The 23,255-nt window shown below is 44.3% G+C and overlaps 1 protein-coding gene across 3 annotated transcripts in view; it reads left to right on the top strand.

The window, feature by feature from the left end:
* The window catches only part of vac14 (vac14 homolog (S. cerevisiae)), a 468,264-nt gene extending 446,970 nt beyond the window's left edge, over positions 1–21,294 (top strand). For all 3 annotated transcript variants that reach the window (XM_072279307.1, XM_072279308.1, XM_072279306.1), the window contains one exon: positions 17,736–21,294. In XM_072279307.1, coding sequence (XP_072135408.1) covers positions 17,736–17,895 — 160 coding nt within the window. In that variant the 3' untranslated portion in view covers positions 17,896–21,294. The remainder of the gene's footprint in view (positions 1–17,735) is intronic.
* Positions 21,295–23,255: the final 1,961 nt, after the last annotated feature.

The following is a 23,255-nucleotide window of genomic DNA, read 5'->3' as shown; positions in this document are numbered from 1 at the left end:
ACACACAACCTGCTGGAGGAACTCAGCAATAGGGGAGCTTCTGAAGGGGTAAGAGGGTTGTATTTCGGGTCAAAAGCCTGTGTTTGGATTGATGTGCAGTTTTGACACAAAACATTGACACTGTCTTTCCTTAAAATCAACATTGCAGGGAACACTTGTTTAGTGTTGGTCTCCATTTTGACATGGAGCAGTAGGATTCAAGGATATTGTAATTCATACAGAGTTCCTGTTTTGGCAAGGCTGTTGTGAGAGAAAGAAGGAGCAACTCGGAACTCTGTGGATTATGTAATGTGAGCATTGTACTGTAGTTCACTTTATGGTTATCTGTGAGGCCCAGCAGGGTTCATAGGTGTTTGTTTACACTGTATAAACAGTTTATTGTAGCAAGAGACTGCAGTATTTTTGCACATCCCAATTATCCTTTATACGCACGGCACACTAACTGCGGTGAACTTGAAATCCTGGCAACATGATGATCAACAGCATAAACACAATGGTACCTAGAGCAGTGGGAGCTCACTACATTAGGGCCATTTTCCAAAGCCATGCTGGAAATTATACACACCACTGTCAGCCCTTGTTGGCTCTTCTGCTCACAGTCTTGGGGCTCCAGCCTCCAGCTTGGTATGCACAGCTCCCACCTCACAGTCCTCTGATCCTGGAGTGTCATTGTCTGGAGAATCAGCCATCCCGTCTAGAGCTGCCTTCCCTCCACTAAGTCATCCCAAACCTCACACACCAGCCAGTTTCGCACCTCAGGAACTCTTGCTCTTTTAATGGATGCGTACATTTTGAATATGTTTTAAAATTGGAAAAGAGGATGGTTAAGAAAGCCTTCATTAGTTGGGAGACTGAGTTCAAGAGCCATAAGGTAACATTCCAGCTCTGTAAAAGCCTGGTTAGACCATACATGAAACATTATCTTCAGTCCTGTCACCTCAGTTTCAGATGCATTTAGAAACCTTAAATCTGGTGCAGAGGTGATTTATCAGGATGCTGCCTGGATTAGATAGCATGTCTTATGAGGATACATCGAGTGAACTATGGTTTTTCTCTTTGGGCCGAAGGAAGTGAAAGGAGACTTGATAGAGGTGTACAAGATGATAAGAGGCATAGATTGAATGGACAGCTAGAGACTTTTCCCCAAGGGCAAAAAGGGCTAATATTAGGGGGCATAATTTTAAGCTGTTCGGGAGGATGTCGGAGGTATGTTTTTTACGCAGGATGGTAAATCAATGGAACACCCTGCCAAAGGTGGTGGTAGAGCAGGCACATTAGGGGCATTTAAGAAACTCTTAGATAACTCATGGATGATGGAAAAATTAAATAGGAGGGAAGGGTTAGATTGATCTTAGAGTACATTAAAAGGACCTGTACTGTGCTGTACAGTTCTATATTCTATGTACTATTCTATAAACACCAGAAAAGTTGCAGGACATCCAGCAATGCACTAATGCAAAGCCTCTAAACTCAGCAACATCTGACACATAAGAGTGTAGGAAATAAGACTGGAGCTGTTTAAGCCTGCCCCACCAGTCAACACCCAGGTTCACCATCTGAGTGAAGGAGTTTCTCTTGATCTCTGTCCCAACTGGCCTATATAAAGTATCCTGAGACTGTGACTCCCGGCACAATTCATTCTCTTCAGACACCAAGAGCAAAACAGGTAGTGACTTTTAAATAGTGAATTGGAATTGCCAATCCTGGTTGAGGTTTCATTATGTGATCCCAAATGCTGCACAATATTCAGCCCTACAAGCTTCTGTAGGCGGCGGTTATTTAAAAAGGGAGCTTTGAGAACATTTGTCCACTGTACATGGCCTATCAGCGACTATAACCGGAGCACCAATCATGAGTTAAATAGCAGGCATAAAAGGGAGACACTGCCTAGCAGAATGGTTATCAAAGGAGCGGTCATCAACAGAGTGGTCTGAGACAGACTGATAGGGCTTTGGCTCATTCGGGCTTCAGCGATAACGGGTCGAGGCGAGGTAAGCTACCTGTGAGGAACAGAAAGAGGAAGTATGTCTGCGAGGCCGATGTTCTGTACTGGGTGTTGGATGTGGGATGTCTGGGGGACTCCCAGCCTCCCGGACGGCCACATCTGCACCAGGTGCGTTGAGCTGCAGCTCCTTTGGGACCGTGTTAGGGAACTGGAGATGCAGCTCGATGACCTTCATCTGGTTAGGGAAAGTGAGGAGGTGATAGAGAGGAGTTATAGGCAGGTAGTCACACCGGGGCCTCGGGAGCCTGATAAGTGGGTAACGGTCAGGAGAGGGAAGTGCAAGAGTCAGTTACTAGAGAGTAACCCAGTGGCTGTCCCCCTTAACAATCAGTACTCCTGTTTGAGTGCTGTGGGGGGGGGGGGGGGGCAGCCTACCTGGGGGAAGCAACAATGGTCGCACCTCTGGCACAGAGTCTGGCCCTGTGGCTCAGAAGGGTAGGAAAAGGAAGAAGATGGCAGTAATAGGGAACTCTATACTTAGGGGGTCGGATAGGCGATTCTGTGGACACAGTAAAGAAACTCGGATGGTAGTTTGCCTCCCAGGTGCCAGGGTCCAGGATGTTTCTGATCACGTCCATGATATCCTGAAGCGGGAAGGTGAACAGCCAGAGGTCGTGGTACATACTGGTATCAACAACATAGGTAGGAAAAGCGAGAAGGTCCTGAAAACAGTCTACAGGGAGTTAGGAAAGAAGCTGAGAAGCAGGACCTCAAAGGTAGTAATCTCGGGATTACTGCCTATGCCATGCGACAGTGAGTACAGGAATAGAGCAAGGTGGAGGATAAATGCATGGCTGAGGGATTGGAGCAGGGGGCAGGGATTCAGATTTCTGGATCATTGGGACCTCTTGAGACAGGTGTGACCTGTACAAAAAGGATGGGTTGCACTTGAATCTGAGGGGAACCAACATCCTGGCAGGGAGATTTGCTACAGCTATTGGAGAGAGTTTAAACTAGAATTGCTGGGGGGTGGGAACCCAACTGAAGAGACGGAGGAAGGGGCAGTTGGCTCACAAATAGAGAAAGCTTGTAGACAGTGCGAGAGGGATGATAGGCAGGTGATAGAGAAGGGATACACTCAGTCTGATGGTTTGAGATGTGTCTATTTTAATGCAAGGAGTATCATGAACAAAGTGGATGAGTTTAGAGCATGGATCAGTACTTGGAGTTAGGATGTTGTGGTCATTACGGAGACTTGGATGGCTCAGGGGCAGGGTTGGTTACTTAGAGTGCCAGGCTTTAGATGTTTCAGAAAGGACAGGGAGGGAGGCAAAAGAGGTGGGGGTGTGGCAGAGATAGTGTCATGGCTGCAGAGAAGGAGGAAGTCATGGAGGAATTGTCTACTGAATCTCTGTGGGTGGAAGTTAGGAACAGGACGGGGTCAATAACTCTACTGGGTGTTTTTTATAGACCACCCAATAGTAACAGGAACATCGAGGAGCAGACAGGGAGACAGATTCTGGAAAGGTGTAATAATAACAGGATTGTCGTGGTGGGGGATTTTAACTTCCCAAATATTGATTGGCATTTCCCTAGAACAAAGGGTTTAGATGGGGTGGAGTTTGTTAGGTGTGTTCAGTAAGGTTTCCTGACACAATATGTGGATAAGCCTACAAGAGGAGAGGTTGTACTTGATCTGGTATTAAGAAATAAACCTGGTCAGATGTCAGGTCTCTCTGGGAGAGCATTTTGGAGATAGTGATCACAATTCTATCTCCTTTGCCATAGCATTGGAGAGGGATAGGAACAGACAAGTTAGGAAAATGTTTAATTGGAGTAAGGGGATATGTGAAGCTATCAGGCAGAAACTTGGAAGCATAAATTGGAAACAGATGTTCTCAGGAAATGTACGGCAGAAATGTGGCAAATATTCAGGGAATATTTGCGTGAGATTCTGCGTAGGTACGTTCCAGTGAGACAGGGAAAGGATGGTAGGGTATCAAAACCATGGTGTAGAAAGGCTGCTGAAAATCTAGTCAAGAAGAAAAGAAAAGCTTACGAAAGGTTCAAAAAACTAAGCAATGATAGAGATCTAAAAGATTATAAGGCTAGCAGGAAGGAGCTTAAGAATTAAATTAGGAGTGCCAGAAGGGGCCATGAGAAGGCCTTGGTGAGCAGGATTAAAGAAAACCCCAAGGCATTTTACAAGTATGTGAAGAGCAAGAGGATAAGGCATGAGAGAATAGGACCAATCAAGTGTGACAGTGTAAAAGTGTGTATGGAACTGGAGGAGATAGCAGAGGTACTTAATGAATACTTTGCTTCAGTATTCACTACGGAAAAGGATCATGGCAATTGTAGGGATGACTTACAGCGGATTGAAAAGCTTGAGTATATAGACATTAAGAAAGAGGATGTGCTGGAGCTTTTGGAAATCATCAAGTTGGATAAGTCTATGGGACCGGATGAGATGTACCCCAGGCTACTATGGGAAGCCAGGAAGGAGATTGCTGAGCTTCTGGCAATGATCTTTGCATCATCAGTGGGGATGGGAAAGGTTCCAGAGGATTGGAGGGTTGCAGATGTTGTTCCCTTATTAAAGAAAGGGAGGAGAGATAGCCCAGGAAATTATAGACCAGTGAGTCTTACTTCAGTGGTTGGTAAGTTGATGGAGAAGATACTGAGAGGCACAATTTATGAACATTTGGAGAGACATAATATGATAAGGAATAGTCAGCATGGCTTTGTCAAAGTCAGGATATGCCTTACGAGCCTGATTGAATTTTTTAAGGATGTGACTAAACATGTTGATGAAGGTAGAGCAGTAGATGTAGTGTATCTGGATTTCAGCAAGGCATTTGATAGGGTACCCCATGCAAGGCTTATTGAAAAAGTAAGGAGGCATGGGATCCAAGGGGACATTGCTTTCTGGATCCAGAACTGGCTTGCCCACAGAAGGCAAAGAGTGGTTGTAGACGGGTCATATTTTGCATGGAGGTCAGTGACCAATGGGGTGCCTCAGGGATCTGTTCCGGGACCCCTTCTCTTCGTGATTTTTATAAATGACCTAGATGAGGAAGTGGAGGGATGGGTTAGTAAATTTGCTGATGACACAAAGGTTGGAGGTGTTGTGAATAGTGTGGAGGGCTGTCAGAGGTTACAGCAGGACATCGATAGGATGCAAAACTGGGCTGAGAAGTGGCAGATGGAGTTCAACCCAGATAAGTGTGAAGTGGTTCATTTTGGTAGGTCAAATATGATGGCAGAATATAGTATTAATGGTAAGACTCTTGGCAGTGTGGAGGATCAGAGGGATCTTGGGGTCCGAGTCCATAGGACACTCAAAGCTGCTGCGCAGGTTGACTCTGTGGTTAAGAAGGCATATGGTGCATTGGCCTTCATCAACCGTGGGATTGAGTGTAAGAGCCGAGAAGTAATGTTACAGCCTTATAGGACCCTGGTCACACCCCACTTGGAATACTGTGCTCAGTTCTGGTCACGTCAGTACAGGAAGGATGTGGAAATCATAGAAAGGGTGTAGAGGAGATTTACAAGGATGTTGCCTGGATTGGGGAGTGTGCCTTATGAGAAAAGGTTGAGTGAACTTGGCCTTTTTTCCTTGGAGTGACGGAGGATGAGAAGTGACCTGATAGAGGTGTATAAGATGATAAGAGGCATGGATAGTCAGAGGCTTTTTCCCCAGGGCTGAAATAGCTAACACGAGAGGGCACAGCTTTAAGGTGCTGGAAGTAGGTACAGAGGAGATGTCAGGGGTAAGTTTTTACGCAGAGAGTGATGAGTGCGTGGAATGGGCTGCTTACTATAGTTGTGGAGGCAGATACGATAGGGTCTTTTAATAGACTCCTGGAGAGGTATTTGGACCTTAGAAAAATAGAGGGCTATGGGTAACCATAGGTAATTTCTAAAGTACATGTTTGGCACAGCATTGTGGGCCGAAGGGCCTGTATTGTGCTGTAGTTTTTCTATGTTTCTAACTTCTTTATGGTGCTGCATTTCTTCCATTTACTTCGGAGGTGAAATCTCTGAGGATCGTTGATGCACGTAAACAGACCCTCCAGTCTATCTCGTACATGCCAACCAAGGTGCCCAGCAAAAGCTCGTCCCATTTGCCCAGTATCACTCAAAACCCCTCCTATCAAATGTCACTTAAATATTGTTCTTATTCCTGATTCAATCACTTTCTCTGGATGCTCGTTCCAGATATGCACTGACCTCTGCATGACTAGTTGCCCCCCATGTCCCTTCTAAATCTCCCTTTGACCACCGCACCCCCACACACACCTTAAACCTGTGCCCTCGAAAAAACTACATTCACCGTAACACACTTCTATGAGGTTACCCCTCATTGTCAGGAATAAAGTGCAAGCCTGTCCAGCCCCTCCCTGAAGAACTCTCAGCATCTGTGTTGAGATTATGCACAAGGATCTTCTCCAGCATCTGCAGAGAGAATCTACAGACACTGAAGATCCAGAGCAGCAAACCCTAAAGTACTGGAGGGATGCAGCAGGTCAGGCAGCATCTTTGGAAGGGAATAGACAGTCAACATTTTTAGCCAAGACCCTTCATCAGGACTGAAAAGGAAGGGGAAAGAAGTCAGAATAAGAAGGTGGGGGAGGAGATCAACATATATGGTTGGGTTCTGATGCATTTGGGAGTCCAAAGATCCACATCTTGGTGGCTCCTATTCTGACCTGCAGGGGACTAGTGTTGAAGTAAGGGGGACTAGGTATTATATCTCCTAGTCTCACTTAAACAAGGATAGTATCAACAAGAATAATATGTGGAGTCTCAGCTGGGCACAGCGTCCCTGATCTAGAGGGTAGATTGGTTATCCTGCTATCACTGGACATAGGGCGGATTTCTCAGAATCAGAACCATAATCAGGCTTATTGTCACTGACTTATGCCATGCAACTTGTTTTTCAGCAGTAAGGCAGAGCAGCACACAAAGATTTACTATAAGTTTCAAGAGTAAGTGGGGTAGCACAGTAGCGTAATGGCTAACACAACACTTTACAGTAACAGTGATCCCTGTAAGGATATTCTCCCTGTGACCGCATGGGTTTCCTCCCACAGTCCAAAGACTTGGGTTAATCGGTCATTGTAAATTGTCCCTTGATTAGGCTGGAGTTAAGTCAGGGGATTGTTAGGTGGCACAGCACAAAAGCTGTATGTCAGTTAGTCAATAAAGTAATTAATTAAATAGAGGTAAAAGAGAGCTCACAGGTTAAATGGTCCATTTAGAAGTCTAACGGCAGAGAGGAAGACGTTGTCCCTAAAACACTAAGTGTGTGTGTTCAAGCTCCCCTAGCTCCCCCATGATGGTAGCAATAAGAAGAGGGCACATCCTACATAGTGGGGCATCTTAATGATGGATGCCACCTTGTTAAGGCATTGCCTATTGAAGATGTTCTTGATGGTGAGCAGGCAAGTTCCGTGATGGAGCTGGCTGAGTTTACAACCCTTTTGCAGTGCAAGATGTGCTGTTGGCAGTCACTGACTGGTCTCCATCCTGAAAATTCCCATTGGTTGAGTTGTAAAATACATTGATCCATTGAATTTAAAGAGGAGATAAATCAAATTTGAGAGGGCAGATTAAGCTGTAGTTAGAGCTGAACAGATGAAGGTCCTCCTCAAGCTACAGCTGGGCTCCATTCCTGAGCTCTGCTCAGGCACAGACAGCTCACACCCAGACAAGATATTGCTGGGTGACAAGAAGACTTGGAATGTTATGTTAAAGATGTATACGATATTGGTAAAGCCTAATCTGAAATATTGTGTGCAGTTCTGGTCACCTACCTACAGAAAAGATATCAATAAGATTGAAAGAGTGCAGAAAAATTTGTACAAGGATGTAGCCAGTACTTGAGGACATGAGTTATAAGAAATGGTTAAACATAAGAGATTCTACTGATGCAGAAAATCCTGAGCAACATAGAAACATAGAAAATAGGTGCAGGAGTAGGCCATTCGGCCCTTCGAGCCTGCACCACCATTCAGTATGATCATGGCTGATCATCCAACTCGGAACCCTGTACCAGCCTTCCCCCCATACCCCCGATCCCTTTAGCCACAAGGGCCATATCTAACTCGCTCTTAAATATAGCCAATGAACTGGCCTCAACTGTTTCCTGTGGCAGAGAATTCCACAGATTCACCACTCTCTGTGTGAAGAAGTTTTTCCTGATCTCGGTCTTAAAAGGCTTCCCCTTTATCCTCAAACTGTGACCCCTCGTTCTGGACTTCCCCAACATCAGGAACAATCTTCCTGTATCTAGCCTGTCCAATCCCTTTAGGATTTTATACATTTCATTAAGATCCCTCCTCAATCTTCTAAATTCCAACGAGTATAAGCCTAGTTCAGCCAGTCTTTCATCATATGAAAGTCCTGCCATCCCAGGAATCAATCTGGTGAACCTTCTTTGTACTCCCTCTATGGCAAGGATGTCTTTCCTCAGATTAGGGGACCAAAACTGCACACAATACTCCAGGTGTGGTCTCACCAAGGCCTTGTACAACTGCAGTAGTACCTCCCTGCTCCTGTACTCGAATCCTCTCGCTATAAATGCCAGCATACCATTCGCCTTTTTCACCGCCTGCTGTACCTGAATGCCTACTTTCAATGACTGGTGTATAATGACACCCAGGTCTCGTTGCACCTCCCCTTTTCCTAATTGGCCGCCATTCAGATAATAATCTGTTTTTCTGTTTTTGCCACCAAAGTGGATAACCTCACATTTATCCACATTAAATTGCATCTGCCATGAATTTGCCCACTCACCTAACCTATCCAAGTCACCCTGCATCCTCTTAGCATCCTCCTCACGGCTAACACTGCCACCCAGCTTCATGTCATCCGCAAACTTGGAGATGCTGCATTTAATTCCCTCATCCAAGTCATTAATATATATTGTAAACAACTGGGGTCCCAGCACTGAGCCTTGCAGTACCCCACTAGTTACTGCCTGCCATTCTGAAAAGGTCCCGTTTATTCCCACTCTTTGCTTCCTGTCTGCCAAACAATTCTCTATCCACATCAATACCTTACCCCCAATACCCTGTGCTTTAAGTTTGCACACTAATCTCCTGTGTGGGACCTTGTCAAAAGCCTTTTGAAAATCCAAATATACCACATCCACTGGTTCTCCCCTATCCACTCTACTAGTTACATCCTCAAAAAATTCTATGAGATTCGTCAGACATGATTTTCCTTTCACAAATCCATGCTGACTTTGTCCGATGATTTCACCGCTTTCCAAATGTGCTGTTATCACATCTTTGATAACTGACTCTAGCAGTTTCCCCACCACCGATGTTAGGCTAACCGGTCTATAATTCCCCGGTTTTTCTCTCCCTCCTTTTTTAAAAAACGGGGTAACATTAGCCACCCTCCAATCCTCAGGAACTAGTCCAGAATCTAAAGAGTTTTGAAAAATTATCACTAATGCATCCACTATTTCTTGGGCTACTTCCTTATTACTCTGGGATGCAGACCATCTGGCCCTGGGAATTTATCTGCCTTTAATCCCTTCAATTTACCTAACACCACTTCCCTACTAACATGTATTTCCCTCAGTTCCTCCATCTCAGTGGACCCTCTGACCCCTACTATTTCCGGAAGATTATTTATGTCCTCCTTAGTGAAGACAGAACCAAAGTAATTATTCAATTGGTCTGCCATGTCCTCGCTCCCCATAATCAATTCACCTGTTTCTGTGTGTAGGGGACCTACATTTGTCTTAACCAATCTTTTTCTTTTCAGATATCTATAAAAGCTTTTACAGTCAGTTTTTATGTTCCCTGCCAGTTTTCTCTCATAATCTTTTTTCCCCTTCCTAATTAAGCCCTTTGTCCTCCTCTGCTGAACTCTGAATTTCTCCCAGTCCTCAGGTGAGCCACTTTTTCTGGCTAATTTGTACGCTTCTTCTTTGGAATTGATACTATCCCTAATTTCCCTTGTCAGCCACGGGTGCACTACCTTCCTTGATTTATTCTTTTGCCAAACTGGGATGAACAATTGTTGTAGTTCATCCATGCGTTCTTTAAATGCTTGCCATTGCATATCCACCATCAACCCTTTAAGTGTCATTTGCCAGTCTATCTTAGCTAATTCACGTCTCACACCTTCAAAGTTACCCTTCTTCAAGTTCAGAACCTTTGTTTCTGAATTAACTATGTCACTCTCCATCTTAATGAAGAATTCCACCATAATATGGTCATTCTTACCCAAGGGGCCTCTCACGACAAGATTGCTAATTAGCCCTTCCTCATTGCTCAATACCCAGTCTAGAGTAGCCTGCTGTCTGGTTGGTTCCTCGACATGTTGGTTCAAAAAACCATCCCGCATACATTCTAAGAAATCCTCTTCCTCAGCACCCTTACCAATGTGGTTCACCCAATATATATGTAGATTGAAGTCACCCATTATAACTGCTGTTCCTTTATTGCACACATTTCTAATTTCCTGTTTAATGCCATCCCCAACCTCACTACTACTGTTAGGTGGCCTGTACACAACTCCCACCAGCGTTTTCTGCCCCTTAGTGTTATGCAGCTCTACCCATATCGATTCCACATCCTCCTGGCTAATGTCCTTCCTTTCTATTGCGTTAATCTCCTCTCTAACCAGCAATGCCACCCCACCTCCTTTTCTTTCATGTCTATCCCTCCTGAATATTGAATATCCCTGAATGTTGAGCTCCCATCTTTGGTCACCCTGGAGCCATGTCTCTGTGATCCCAACTATATCATATTCATTAATAACAATCTGCACTTTTAATTCATCCACCTTGTTACGAATGCTCCTTGCATTGACACACAAAGCCTTCAGGCTCGCTTTTACAACACTCTTAGCCCTTATACAATTATGTTGAAAAGTGGCCCTTTTTGACTTTTGCCCTGGATTTGCCGGCCTGCCACTTTTACTTTTCACCTTACTACTCTTTGCTTCTACCCTCACTTTACACCCCTCTGTCTCTCTGCACTGGTTCCCATCCCCCTGTTGTGAACTAACCTCCTCTCTCCTAGTCTCCTTAATTTGATTCCCACCCCCCAACCATTCTAGTTTAAAGTCACCTCAGTAGCCCTCACTAATTTCCCCGCCAGGATATTGGTCCCCCTAGGATTCAAGTGTAACCCGTCCTTTTTGTACAGGTCACGCCTGCGCCAAAAGAGGTCCCAATGATCCAAAAACTTGAATCCCTGCCCCCTGCTCCAATCCCTCAGCCACGCATTTATCTTCCACCTCATTGCATTCCTACTCTCACTGTCGCGTGGCACAGGCAGTAATCCCGAGATTACTACCTTTGCAGTCCTTTTTCTCAACTCCCTTCCTAACTCCCTATGTTCTCCTTTCAGGACCTCATCCCTTTTCCTACCTATGTCATTGGTACCTATATGTACCACGACCTCTGGCTCCTCACCCTCCCACTTCAGGATATCTTGGACACGATCAGAAATATCCCGGACCCTGGCACCAGGGAGGCAAACTACCATCCGGGTCTCTGGACTGCGTCCACAGAATCACATATCTGACCCCCTTACTATCGAGTCCCCTATTACAACTGCCCTCCTCTTCCTTTCCCTACCCTTCTGAGCTACAGGGCCGGACTCTGTGCCGGAGGCATGGCCACTGTCGCTTCCCCCAGGTAAGCTGTCCCCCCCAACAGTACTCAAACAGGAGTACCTATTGTCAAGGGGCACAGCCACCGGGGTGCTCTCTATTACCTGACTCTTCCCCTTCCCCCTCCTAACTGTGACCCACTTGTCTGCCTTCCGTGGTCCCGGTGTGACCACCTGCCTGTAACTCCTCTCTATCAACTCCTCACTCTCCCTGACCAGACGAAGGTCATCGAGCTGCAGCTCCAGTTCCGTAATGCGGTCCCTTAGGAGCTGCATCTCGGCGCACCTGGCGCAGATGTAGACGTCCGGGAGGCTTGGAGACTCCAGGGCCTCCCACATCCGGCACCGAGAACAACAAACTGCCCTCACACTCATACTGCTCCTCTCCTCAAATAACACACACAAAATGCTGGAGGAATACTATCCTGATGAAAGGTCTCAGCTCAAAGCATTAATTCCTTGTTACTCTCCATAGATGCTGCCTGATCTGCTGAATTGCTCCAGCATTTTGTGTGTGATATGGGGAAAGGTTGAATACTTTATTCCCTGAAGCATTGGAGAATGGGGGAAGATTTGATAGAGGTATACAAAATCATGAGGGGTATAGACAGTGTAAATGCAAGCAGGTTTTTTCCACTGCAGTTGGATGAGACTAGATCTAGAAATTATAGATTGAAGGTGAAAGGTGAAATATTTAAGGGGAATGGAGGGGGGAGAACATCTTTACTCAGAGTGGTGAGAGTGTGGAACGAGCTGCCAGCAGAAGTGGTGGATGTGGGTTCGATTTCAAAATTTAAGAGAGGTTTGTAGAGGTGCATGGATGGGAAGGTTATGAAGCGCTGTGGTTCCGGGACTAGCAGAATAATAGTTCAGCACAGACTAGGTGGGCCGAAGGGCCTGCTTCTGTGCTGTAGTGCTCGATGATTCTATATTTAAATAAAACTTGGGCTGACCAGGGCATTTACCTCAGCCATTCAAAACCTGCTATGAACCAAGTTCCCAGGCAGCAGAGGATGGGTGCAGCTCTTCAGTGGCCAGCAAATCCATCCCACCGATCCCCAACCGCTCATTCATATGTACGGACTGTACACCCCACTGATCCCCCAGCCCCTCATTCATATGTACGGACTGTACACCCCACTGATCCCCCAGCCCCTCATTCATATGTACGGACTGTACACCCCACCGATCTCCCAACCACTCATTCATATGTACGGGCTGTACACCCCACCAATCCCCCAACCACTCATTCATATGTACGGACTGTACATCCCACTGATCTCCCAACCACTCATTCATATGTACGGACTGTACACCCCACTGATCCCCCAGCCCCTCATTCATATGTATGGGCTGTACACCCCACCAATCCCCCAACCACTCATTCATATGTACGGACTGTACATCCCACTGATCTCCCAACCACTCATTCATATGTACGGACTGTACACCCCACTGATCCCCCAGCCCCTCATTCATATGTACGGGCTGTACACCCCACCAATCCCCCAACCACTCATTCATATGTACGGGCTGTACACCCCACCAATCCCCCAACCACTCATTCATATGTACGGACTGTACACCCCACTGATCCCCCAGCCCCTCATTCATATGTACAGGCTGTACACCCCACCGATCTCCCAACCACTCATTCATATGTACGGGCTGTACATCCCACTGATCCCCCAGCCCCTCACTCATATGTACGGGCTGTACACCCCACCAATCCCCCAACCACTCATTCATATGTACGGACTGTACATCCCACTGATCTCCCAACCACTCATTCATATGTACGGACTGTACACCCCACTGATCCCCCAGCCCCTCATTCATATGTACGGACTGTACACCCCACTGATCCCCCAGCCCCTCATTCATATGTACGGGCTGTACAGAAGTCAAGCATGCATATACTGGGAAAAATCTGTACTGAAGAATCCGGCTCCGATTAGGTTACCGAGGTCCGAGCTGTCTTTGGAACACATTTGGTGCTGCCTTTAACTCTGAGTGCTTTCCCTTTATAAATTCTATAATTTTACTTAGTCACTACCATCAGGCAGGTCAGAATAGTGTAAGAAAAATACGTGCGTAGCCGGTCACTGTGTACAGTTGGAGAAAAGGGAGGTGCTAGAGTTCTCGGGTGTGGACTGAGTTCAAAGCAACCTACCTCAGAATCACTCAGCAGCCTTCTACCCCTACACAAACACACGGACCCAGTTTATGTTTACTGTTTTTGGTTTTGGAAGAGTTCAGTCGGCCATCATAAAGTGATATTCACAGCGTTAAACATCTGTAATGTGAGCAAGAGAAAAGGAATTGGAAACGCCAGTGAATTGTGTAAAGTTATTGGATGGGCCCCAGGGACCATCAGGCTCCTGATTGATAGTGTTGTTGCCCAAGTTTATTCTCCACGCTGACATTGACTCATGCCCTGGCAGGCTGTGCTGAAGCATTGTTGCACTGAAGGTTATTGACTTCGTTGTGTGGGTCACAAGGACACCAGGCTGTTACTCTTCAGTAGGAGCTCCTTGTGTGGTATCTGCTGGGCTGTGTGGAACTTGGGCACTTCACTAGGGATCCCAGCATTCTGCTAATTAGAATTTATTTCTCTACAGCTAACATTTCCATCCCATCCCTCTTCAATTTAAAATGGAATTCTCGGGCTGCAAAAATGAGACCTTATGTCTGCCTCCTCAGACAGAGGTAAAGGAACCCTTGGGGCATTTTTAAACAGAGTTGAAAGTTGTGGCTAACTTTTAATCGTCATAAGTACAGAATATTCTGCAGACGCTGGAAATCTTAAGCAACACACACAAAATAGTGGAAGAAGTTGACAAGTCAGGCAGCATTTATGGAGAGGAATAAACGGTCAACATTTCAGGCTGAGACTCTTCGTCAGGACTGGAAAGGAACAGAGTCAGTAAAAGAACGTAGGGGGAGGAGAGGAGGACATGTCGGCAGGTGATAAGTGAGTCCAGGTGAGGGGGAAGGTAGGTTGGTGGGGGAGAGGGGATGAAGTGATAGGGGGAAGAGGCTAAAGAGGAAGGAATGTGGGAGGTGAGGAGAGCAGAGCATGGAAGAAAGGGAAGGAGGAGGAGCACCAGAGAGAAGTGACGGCCAGGTGAGGAGAATCCATGAACTCACTGTTTCGTTCTCCTTTTGTACAGTATTTATTTATTTTCATATTCTTATTGTAATCTATAGTAATTGTTTCATGTATTGTGCTGCTGCCATAAAAAAACAAGTTTCATGACTGAAGTCAGTGGTAATAAGCCTGGTTCTGATTCTGATATTGACAAGACTGCATAGCTTCGAACTGTCTGCCCATGACCACAAGAAACTTTGGAGAATCGTGGACGCACCCCAACACATCATGGAAACCTGCCTCCTCTCCTGGGACGCTGTCTACAGTTCTTGCTGCCTCAGTAAATCAGTCAACATAATCAAAGACTTCCTCCCCCACAGATATTGTCTCTTCGCCCACCTCCCACTGGCCAGAAGATTCAAAAGCCTGAAAGTCCCTACCACCAGTCTCAAGAACATCTTCTGTCTCACTTTTATAAGATTATTGAATGGTCCCCAATGTGATAAGATGGCCTTGCATCTTTTTGTCTACCTGTACTACACTTTATTCTGCTTTCCATTATTGCTTTCTCTGTACTACTCCGATGCACTGTTGTAATGAAATGATCTGTATGGGTGCATGTAAAAACGAAGTGTTTCAAAGGTCTGGAACCAACTAAAGTCGGCAAACTGAATATGCTTCTGGAGAGTGACATTTGTTTGTTGGTGGTGATCCTTTGCGGTGATCTACCGACGCTTGAGAACTGTCTGATGGGACAGTGTACTGGACTGAATTAGATCCGCCACCATCCAGGCTAGGCTCTCTTCTTGCTCACTTGGCCTCAGTATTACATCCTTGCTTTTATATTCTAGTCCTCTCGAAATGAATGCGGACACTTCATTTGCCTTCCTCACCACTGACAACCTGCAGGGAACCTCGCACAAAGACTCCCAAATCCCTTTGCACTTCAAATTTTTTGAATTTTGTCTCCGTTTAGAAAATAGTCTGTGTTTTTATTGCTTCAACCAAAGTGCATGACCACGCACTTCCAGGCACTGTATTCCATCTGCAACTCCTAATTCTGCCCATTCTCCTAATTTGTCTAAGTCCTTCTGTAGTTTCCCTGCTTCCTCACTACCAACCCTCCATCTCACTGTAATCTTGGCCACAAAACCATCAATTCTATCATCCAAATCATTGACATACAACGAAAGAAGAAGGGGTCCCAAAACCAGCCCCTGTAGAACATCATTAGTCACTGCCTGCCACCTAGAAAAGGCTCCCTTTATTCTCACGCTTTGCCTCCTGCCAATCAGCCAATGTTCTATCCATGCTAGTATCTTTCCTGTAATACCACAGGCTCATATCTTGTTAAGCAGCCTCATGTGTGGCATCTTGTCAAAAGTCTTCTAAAAATCCAAGTACACAATGTCCACCAATTCTCTTTTGTCTATCCTGCTTGTATTTCCTCAAAGAATTATAACAGATTTGTCAGGCAAGATATTGCCTTAAGGAAACCATGCTAATTTTGACCAATAAAAATTTAGGCTGCTCATCGTCTCTTCAGAGGCCTTTCCACTCTTTCAACTCTTCAGGCCTGTTTTCCCCTTGTGACTCATCATTTCGAGACTCATGTAGCAGGCTTACCTCTTTGCGGCTCTCGTGAAGAAGGGTGGTCAAGCATTGTACTATGTACTAACTGCCAACGACACGAAAAAGCCGCCTCTCCAGAGTAACCATGCATCCTAACCACAGCTTCCCTGGTGTTGTTCACTGTTTAATTGTATCACACTGCATTCAACAGTGTGCTCTGACCCAGGAGTGTAAATAAACCACAAATAGGATATCCATTTGGTATTCCACCTTACACAAGTAACTACCTCTGCAGTACAGTGAAAACTCAGCCAGCACCTTGTTCCTTTACCTTTTCCACTTCCCAGCCTTTCACTTCATCCACCCACTTTCAGAGTGTTCCTCTGACAGTTCGCAGGACGTGTCCTATTGATAGCAACGGGAGCAACTTGCTTGAAAAACTTTTGTGGGTCGTCAGTCTCCTGTACCTCTTCACGTTACTACCATCTGGAAGGCGGTTCGGGAGCCTGAAGACCCACAAGAGTTTTCTAAGGCTTGTTTCTCCCATTGCTCGCAACAGGAGGATATAACCTGAGCACTGAGAGAGGGAGATAACAGATAAGCACTCTGAGAGTGGGGGCTATTGCATGTTTTACTGCATGTTTACTGACTAGCTGCCAAGAAAGTAGATTAAAGCAGAGATCAAAGTCAAAGTCAATTTAATATCAAAGTACGTATATGTCACCATTTACTACATTGAGATCCATTTGCTTGCAGTCACCCACCCACCTCCCCCCCCCTCACCTGGTTTCACCTTTCACTTTCAGCTTGGAAACCCTCCCCTCTCCCTATCTTCTTATTCTGGCTTCTTTCCCCTTCTTTTCCAATCCCGATGACGGGTCTTGGTCTGAAATGTCAACTGTTATCTCCGTAGATGCAGTCAAAAGAAGACAAATCATGCAAGTAAAAACAAAATGTAAATAAGTAATACTGAAAACATGAGTGCAGAGTCCTTGAAAGTGGTTGTGGAATCAGTTCAGACTTGAGAGTTATCCACACTGGTTCAGGAACCTGATAGTTGAAGAATAATAACTGTTGCTGAACCTAATGGTGTGGGACCTAAGGGTCCTGTACCTTATGCTTGATGGTAGCAACGAGAAGAAAGCGCAGCCTGCATGGTTGGGTCTTTGATGATGTGTGCTGCTTTCATGACAGTGCTGCTTGTAGATGAGCTTGTTGGCGGGGAGGGTTTTTCCTGAGATGGATTGGGCTGAACCCACCACTTTCTGTAGACATTCCCATTCCTGGACATTGATGTTTCCGTACCAAGCCGTGATGCAACCAGGTAGGACACTCTCTACCGTGCATTTAAAAAGGTTTGCCAAAAGGGAGTAGATTATACAGCTCCATTTAAAGGGATAGACCCTTGCGTTGTCACTGATTGTCCTTTTGCATTAAATCTTCCCTCTGTCTGCCATGCATTAAATGAAAGTGTTTTGATTGACAGGCCCAGTGAGAAGTCCACGACCTCCAACAGGCAAGTTCCTTCAGAAATCGACTATAATGAACTTCTACAACACTTTGAGAAAGTGCAGAAGAAACACCTGGAGGCCAGGCACCAACGAGCAGGTCGCAATGATCAGCTGGAGAGGAAGCTGCCCTTGTGAGACTGGACTCCAGCCACACTTGACTCTCGGATTTCCAGTTTTGGGACTTGCTAAAACTATGGAGCCAGTTTAGTCAGGTTGATCCACTAATTTTGCCATGTATGTTCCTTCACCACTACACATATTCACTGCACATAGTTTGGCCAATATTCCTCTGTTGATTTATAGTCCCAGGAGACTTTCACAATATAGTGCCCAATGCATCCCCATTGACCCATGTGGTTCATCCTTCACACTTCCTCTGCTTATCCAGCCTGTCTTCTTCATAGAGTTCATTACCTCTTATTCATCATTAATTCACACATTACTTGGCCGATTTCCCTTTCATATTTCAGATCAATATCCTCATTAAAACTGTTCCTCATTCCACATACAGGACCAATGGTTTTAATTGAATTCAGTAATGTAATCCCTTTGTCTGTTTTATTGCGCTGCAGTGCAGTTATGAAACCTTGTCAACAGCGTCTTGAGCAGAGTCAGTTTGTTCCTGCTGCTCATGACTGGTTTTGGCCAACAGAGACATGATCCATAGCTTGAAATGGGGAGGGAAACTCCTCTCAGGTAAAGGCTGGGCAGGGACATTGTCGAAAGGAACAGAACATCTCACAACCTGTCCTTCGAGATACTTGATGCAGATGTCAATGTCACACTGCCAGAGATGAAGTGATTTTAACAGAAAGTGATTTTGTAAAGAAAATGAAGATTCATCAAATTAAATGGAATGAAACAAAAGGTGTTCTCTCGTTGCAATTGACAGTGGTCAAAGTACACTTACTCCTCTCCTTAGTGTGTCACATTAAAATGAAGTATTTGTGAATCAGGGGTCTGGTCAATGATTGCTGGTTTAAGCCTCACCTGAGTTCATTTGTGGGACAATTTGGAGAATCATCTCAAAATTAATATCTGTGCACAAGATAGAATAATGTTTAAAAAAAAACACCAAATCCTGAAATCTTCAGTGCTCAAGTAATGCAAAGCTGACGTAATATCTTCCCAAAGCAGAGCTGGGGAATGGGCCACACACCACACCTTGTTTCCCAAGCTTCAATACTATTTATTCACAAGACTGCTGAATGCAATGTAACTGTGTCTCTGTTTCAATTGACTACTACACTAAGAGTTGTTTGGGAGAAGGGTGTGTGACAGGAGAGCAATATTGAATATTGAAGTTTTTGTGACATTTTATAAATTACTTGTCTGTTACTGCTGTTTATATTCTGCAGGCCTTCAGTGGTTTGTGTTTTATTTGGTGACCTGGACTTATTTGTACCAATCTGGGGTCATTGGAGGACTTGCACACAAGTCAGTAATTGGATTAGATATCCACCAAATGAAATTGCTTTTGCGTTTGTTTATTCCTTTTATAGAACAGAGTATATCTTGACACCTCCAGGGGTGGCATTCTAATTTACTCATAAAGTGCAGCAAAATGTCTCAGAAATGCTTGACAGAAACCACTGAACCACATTCATATATGAAGGACTGTAATCCATTTCCCAAGTGTTGCAGGAATGTTCCTCCAGCCAAATGCAGTGATTGGAGGAAGTTACATAAGACACTGCAGAAAATCATTTTCAACATTAGAGCAGCAAATTTGATTGCCAGGGTGTTTATCCAAACACACTGCATCTGGCGATGTCTGAGCAGATCTTCATGTGAAACCTTTTTTCAAGCATATCACAGGGAGCATGACTAAATCACCTCAAAGCAAATTGATCCCTGCTCTAACTAAATATTTCTAACCAAATTGACTCCCACTTTATAACAGAAAATATTTTACGTGCAGAAATGCTAGATTTAAAGACAAAACTTTTACATTGAGAGGATGGTGATATTAAGACTTCGTCCTTTTAAACACTGCCATTTTTAATGGACCACTTGGCATAAAAGCTCTCCAGAGACAAGAAACATGTAAAAATCAAACACTGCCTCACAAAGTTGAAGCCCACAGTGGTTCATGTCTGTAAAGTATCATCCACTTGAGGTGGTCTCCATCTTTCATTGGCAGCGTGAAGTTGATGTTGTTGTTAGTGGCTATTGTATCTCTGTAATTTCTCAAAGTTTCTTCAAAAGCTGAATGATTGCATAATGTACATTTGGTAGGACACACAAAAGCTGGTTGGTTGTCCTGGCATCTTCATCTTCACTCCCATCTCTCTCCCAACCCTTTCTCCTTTTCCACCTTCCCTTTCCCTGTCGAAAATCATGGAAGGGGAAGATTTGCCAAGTGGCTGTTAAGTAATTCTACGCGTGTCCAGGGACCACTTAGTTGATGCCAATGGACAGGATCTTTCATCTTTTTGTTACAATGAAGCAGCAAAAAGAGGAATTCCTTTTATATACCCATCACAAACTTAAAGCTGTTCACTGCCCTTCTTTATATATTTTGGAATCTGTCTCATACTGCAGAAAAGTAAATGTACATCACTGATTTAATTCACACAGATGTCAAGGCAATACAGTTAAGACCTCACTTAAAATACTTATATTTTCAGAGACTCTGAATAAATCCAAAATCTCATCTTAGATTCCACCCCTCCACCCAATCTCTTTCACAAATTCTGCACCAGTATCACTTCATCCCGTGTTGTTCATGGACAGACCCTCTGCCACAGCTACTGCTCCTCTCTATTTTAAACAGGACCTGTTATGACCACTTTGTTTAGTCCAGAGCAGGGTCTGGCTGCTTTACGCTGAACTCATGTCTGTCCATAGTCCCAATTTGTATTTTGTATTCCCTGAGATCTAACATTGTTTCTTTGTGTGTTTGCATGATACTGAACTGGATGGAGCTTATTCAACTGCACAGGTCTGACAGAAGGTCAGTATCATATTGCACCATGAGTTTCATTACATACTCCACTTGCCCCTCATGAAAGTGGAACATTTGAGACCATGTTACTTGTTGTGTAACATTCACTGAGTATAGGAGTGTCCCACTCCCAAAATTCATCAGAGTAGGAAGAACTCAGGGCTCTGGCAGAAGCTAGCACGTTGAAGGAAAGGTGAGTGCTCCTCACTGGTTGCAAGGAATTCAATGGTATGTGTTGTGGTAACGTCCTATGAATTTGCCATTTGCAGTGATGAAAAGGAGTGATGCGGATGGCAGTAAAGTAGTTAATGAAGATTGAAGCAAATGGAGGGAGTGTTTGCCTGTACTTGAGAGCTCTAACTGAATGCCCAGTTGATACACCAGTAGCTAGTTATAGCAAATCACTTGCCTTAATTGCACTGAAGGTGGATTACAAATTTGTCATAAACCTCTTTAAAAACTAAAGAGTAAGAACTAATCATGGCCTCAGATTGTAAATAAAGGCAGCATGTCTACTGAATCAACATTATTATTCTTGTTTACAAAGAGACTTGTCCTTTGAATTTAAAATTGAAATAAACTTAAGTTGTACATAGATGTGTAAAAGAAATTATTTTTAACCTCCACCCTACATACATGGTACCTTGTGTTTGTCATTTTTATTGTAACTTTGGTTGATGACTTGAATTTCCAGTTTGGGATTAAGCTTTACTTTAACACGACAGATTCTGCAGATGCTGAAAATTCAGAATAACACACACAAAATTCTGGAGGAACTCAGCAAGTCAGGCAGCATCTCTGGAGAGGAATAGACAGTAGATGTTTTGGGCCAAGACCCTTCATCAGGACGTGATGAAAGCTTTTAATTAAGTTCTGTTTCCAAAGTTACAGCCCAAATTCTCTTCAAAGTTTTTGAAACGAAATTTGAGCAGAATCAAATGGGAAAACAGTAACTAACTCTTAACTGGTTTGGAATTCAAACATAGCAATTGAGGTTCAACTAATCCTAGAAATAGATGAAAAATAAGGTCAGAATGAAAATGGGCAATCTGAAAATAAAGATCCCCAAGCAGAAAAGGAAATCGATCCTTTAAGGTTATATACAATTCCACACTACTGTTATGTTCAATCAAATTTCAAATAATGCTGCGTGATTTTCTTCAGAATTGCTTCATTTTTTGATATTTGAAAGACTTCTCCTAAGCCTTGGTCATAGAACACTACAGGCCCTTCAGCCCACAGTGTTATGCTGACCTTTTAGCCTACTCTACGATCAATCTAAAACGTCCTTCCTGCACAGCCCATAACCTTCATTTTTTTCCTACATCCATGTGCCTAGCTAAGAGTTAATTGTATCTGACTTTACCATCACCAGCATGTTCTTACCATTCTCTGCATCAAAATCTATGTACCTCTGACATTCCTAAACTTTCCTCCAGTCATCTTAAAAGTATGTCCTGTGGTATTAGCCATTGCTGCCCTGGCTGTTGGCTGTTGACTGTTTGCTCTACACATACTACTGCTTTTGAGCAGGGGCCTCTCTGCAGAGTGAGGAATGAACTCTGAGAAGTCAATTTCCGCTTTTCTCTCCCCTCGCCAACCTTTTCCCCAAATCGTCTGCACTGTTCAGTGCCAATGGAAAACTAAACCCCTTTGTACCTGTAGGTCGAATATGATGGCAGGATATAGTATTAATGGTAAGACTCTTGGTAGTGTGGAGGATCAGAGGGATCTTGGGGTCCGAGTCCATAGGACACTCAAAGCTGCTGCGCAGGATGACTCTGTGGTTAAGAAGGCATTTGGTGCATTGGCTTTCATCAACCGCGGGATTGAGTTTAGGAGCCGAGAGATAATGTTGCAGCTGTATAGGATCCTGGTCAGACCACACTTAGAGTACTGTGCTCAGTTCTGGTCACCTCACTGCAGGAAGGTTTTGGAAACCATAGAAATGGTGCAGAGGAGATTTACAAGGATGTTGCCTGGACTGGGGAGCATGCCTTACGAGAATAGGTTGAGTGAACTTGGCCTTTTTTCCTTGGAGCAATGGAGGATGAGAGGTAACCTGATATAAGTGTATAAGATGATGAGAGGCATTGATCATGTGGATAGTCAGAGGCTTTTTCCCAGGGCTGAAATGGCTAGCACGAGAGGCCATAGTTTTAAAGTGCTTGGAAGTAGGTACAGAGTTGTCAGAGGTTTATTACGCAGAGAGTGGTGAGTGCGTGGAATGGGCTGCCGGTGACGGTGATGGAGGCAGATACGATAGGGTCTTTTATACTTTATACTTTATTGTCACCAAACAATTGATACTAGAACGTACAATCATCACAGCGATATTTGATTCTGCACTTCCCACTCCCTGGATTACAAATATTAAATAGTAAAAATTAATAAATATTAAAAATTTAAATTATGAATCATAAATAGAAAATAGAAAAATGGAAAGTAAGATAGCACAAAAAAACCGAGAGGCAAGTCCAGATATTTGGAGGGTACGGCCCAGATCCGGGTCAGGATCCATTCAGCAGTCTTATCACAGTTGGAAAGA

The sequence above is a fragment of the Mobula birostris genome, chromosome 15 (assembly GCF_030028105.1).
Source record: "Mobula birostris isolate sMobBir1 chromosome 15, sMobBir1.hap1, whole genome shotgun sequence".
NCBI classification, from domain to species: domain Eukaryota; kingdom Metazoa; phylum Chordata; class Chondrichthyes; order Myliobatiformes; family Myliobatidae; genus Mobula; species Mobula birostris.
Note: the sequence above shows the minus strand (reverse complement) of the source record. Positions and strands in the feature narration are given on the sequence as shown.